General features: G+C 34.5%; 1 protein-coding gene across 8 annotated transcripts in view; it reads left to right on the forward strand.

Moving 5' to 3' along the window:
• EVI5 (ecotropic viral integration site 5) overlaps positions 1–2,659 on the forward strand; it is a 201,932-nt gene that overhangs the window by 45,503 nt on the left and 153,770 nt on the right. Inside the window, exon 1 of one of the 8 annotated variants that reach the window (XM_006140147.3) lies at positions 325–396. The exons of the other annotated variants lie outside the window; for them this stretch is intronic. Within the exon in view, the coding sequence (XP_006140209.1) occupies positions 383–396 (14 nt within the window). The 5' untranslated portion in view covers positions 325–382. Of the gene's footprint in view, positions 1–324; positions 397–2,659 lie in introns of those variants that run through there. 8 annotated transcript variants of the gene reach the window in all.

A 2,659-nucleotide genomic window follows, 5' to 3' on the forward strand; every position in this document is an offset into this window, starting at 1 on the left:
AACATGCTCTGCTGTGCAGTACTCCCCACCCCCACCCATTCCCAGCCAGCCAGGATCCTAGGCAAGCATGTGCATGCCCAGCGTGCAGGTCGCTGAGAACCAAAGCGGTCTTCGATGTGGCCTCCAGCCCTGCTGAGCTTTATACCACTGCTGTGCCACTGCAGCTGGGCCTTTCTCTTTTTTTCCTTCTCTTTTAAAAATCCTTTTAAAAAATATATGTGTGGCAACCCCAGAAAGATGTGAAGAAATTGTTCAGTGCAATGTCAAAGATTTGTTTGATGAAAGTTAATAATTGATAGCCTTAAAGTTGAAATAGGACAGCTTTTCCCCTCCCAAATACGCATTTCTTTTTCATTTAAAAAATTCAAAGATTTTGTCAGAGATGAATTTAAGGAGGTAAGTTTCAAATATAATTGCAGTGCATTTTAAAGGAGAGGGATATTGCTAATTTAAATTTTGAATGGGTCATTATTTGTATAGTTTGAAAGTTTGGGATTGTCAACCGTGTTTGTTTCTTTCTACCTTCTGTTATTTGGAATCAGTTTGTGTTTTAGCATGTTTTTGGAGTGAGATACAAGAATAAGAAATTGACGATGTCTTTTTAAGCCAAAGTAAATGTATTTTATAGTTTTAAAAACCATGGTAAGCAGGAAATCTTTATTTGATATATCTTTGTATCTTACCAGTGCCTAGATCTGCACTAATATTCTAACATGGTAACCATTAGCCATATGTGAAAATGAAGCACCTGAAGTGTGGCAGGGCAGACTTGTGATATGCTGTAACAGTAAAATATACATCAGTGAAGACTTAATTTGAAAAAAGGAACATTTCATTAATTAAAAAAAATCTTTTGTTACATTTTGAAATTACATTTTTATTTGATACATTAAAATTAATTGCACCTTTAAAATCATTTTAAATGTGGCTACTAGAACATTTACAGTTATACAGGTGGCTTGCACTATATTTTCGTTGGATAAGCTGATCTAGGTGCTCTCTTATATTTACAGTTTTGTGAGCATAGCATCACATCAGTTATTCTGAGGATATTTGCAACATCCTGCAACATTAAGGAAGTGAAAAGCTTTCAAGCAGAGTGTTTTTAAGTGTCTGCCATGTATTTTTAATCATAGGAAATGCTTGTGTTTTAGCATGTTTTTGGAGTGAGATACAAGAATAAGAAATTGACGATGTCTTTTTAAGCCAAAGTAAATGTATTTTATAGTTTTAAAAACCATGGTAAGCAGGAAATCTTTATTTGATATATCTTTGTATCTTACCAGTGCCTAGATCTGCACTAATATTCTAACATGGTAACCATTAGCCATATGTGAAAATGAAGCACCTGAAGTGTGGCAGGTCAGACTTGTGATATGCTGTAACAGTAAAATATACATCAGTGAAGACTTAATTTGAAAAAAGGAACATTTCATTAATTAAAAAAAATCTTTTGTTACATTTTGAAATTACATTTTTATTTGATACATTAAAATTAATTGCACCTTTAAAATCATTTTAAATGTGGCTACTAGAACATTTACAGTTATACAGGTGGCTTGCACTATATTTTCGTTGGATAAGCTGATCTAGGTGCTCTCTTATATTTACAGTTTTGTGAGCATAGCATCACATCAGTTATTCTGAGGATATTTGCAACATCCTGCAACATTAAGGAAGTGAAAAGCTTTCAAGCAGAGTGTTTTTAAGTGTCTGCCATGTATTTTTAATCATAGGAAATGCCTTTTGATTTTCAAATTCTATTCTTTTTTCATTGAGAGTTTTTTATTTTTTATCAGTTGTCTGATTTACTAGGTCATTTGATATAATTAACTGCAAGAGTTTATTTTATTTACATTTCTTTGGCAACTAGCTTAGCTTCAGATAGTCTCTTTTAAAATTAAGAGGTCTAGGTTATAGCTGCTCTGCTTATATGTGTGGAATGTCTGTATAAAATAATCTCCAAATTGTCAATTTCTGATTAAAATACTTGGGAGGAGGTTATAAATCTCAGGTATTCATCTTCTCTGTGACCTCATCTTAAAGAAGAAAAGAAAATCCCTGTTTTCTAGAACTTGAAAGATCAACTTGTTTCCTATGCTGACTTCTTGTGTTTTCTCTTAATTCTCCTTTCATTATTTTTATTGCTCTGAGCTACAAGTTTGTACTTGATGTTGCTGATATGAAAAGATGTGACTGCTTCTGAGTCAGGCATGCAGTTTTGATATGATCTAGATGTTTGTGTCCCTCCAAAATTCATGTGTTGAAATCAAATCCCAAACGTGATGCTAGTAGGAGGTGGGCCCTTTGGGAGGCTCTGCTGTCATAAATGGGATTAGCACCTTTATAAAAGAGGATTGAGGAAACTCTTTTGGCCCTCCCACCATGTAAGGACAAACAGAATGCACTGTCTGTGAGGCCCTCACAGGACAACACTTAAGGCTGGTCCCTTAAATTGGACTTCCCAGCCTACAGAACTGTGAACAATTAATTACTGCTGTTTATAAAATATCCAGTCTAAGGCATTTTGTTGTAGCGCCCCAAATGGACTAAATATTGATGTTATTTGCCTTTTCACTGACCTATTGCTGTTTTTCCTCCCATCACTCCTGTTTCTTTGTTGTAACATTACAAGATCTTTCTTTTCTCTCTCTTTCCC

This window comes from Tupaia chinensis, unplaced genomic scaffold (assembly GCF_000334495.1).
Source record: "Tupaia chinensis unplaced genomic scaffold, TupChi_1.0 Scaffold000023_1, whole genome shotgun sequence".
In the NCBI taxonomy this organism is placed as follows: Eukaryota; Metazoa; Chordata; class Mammalia; order Scandentia; family Tupaiidae; genus Tupaia; species Tupaia belangeri.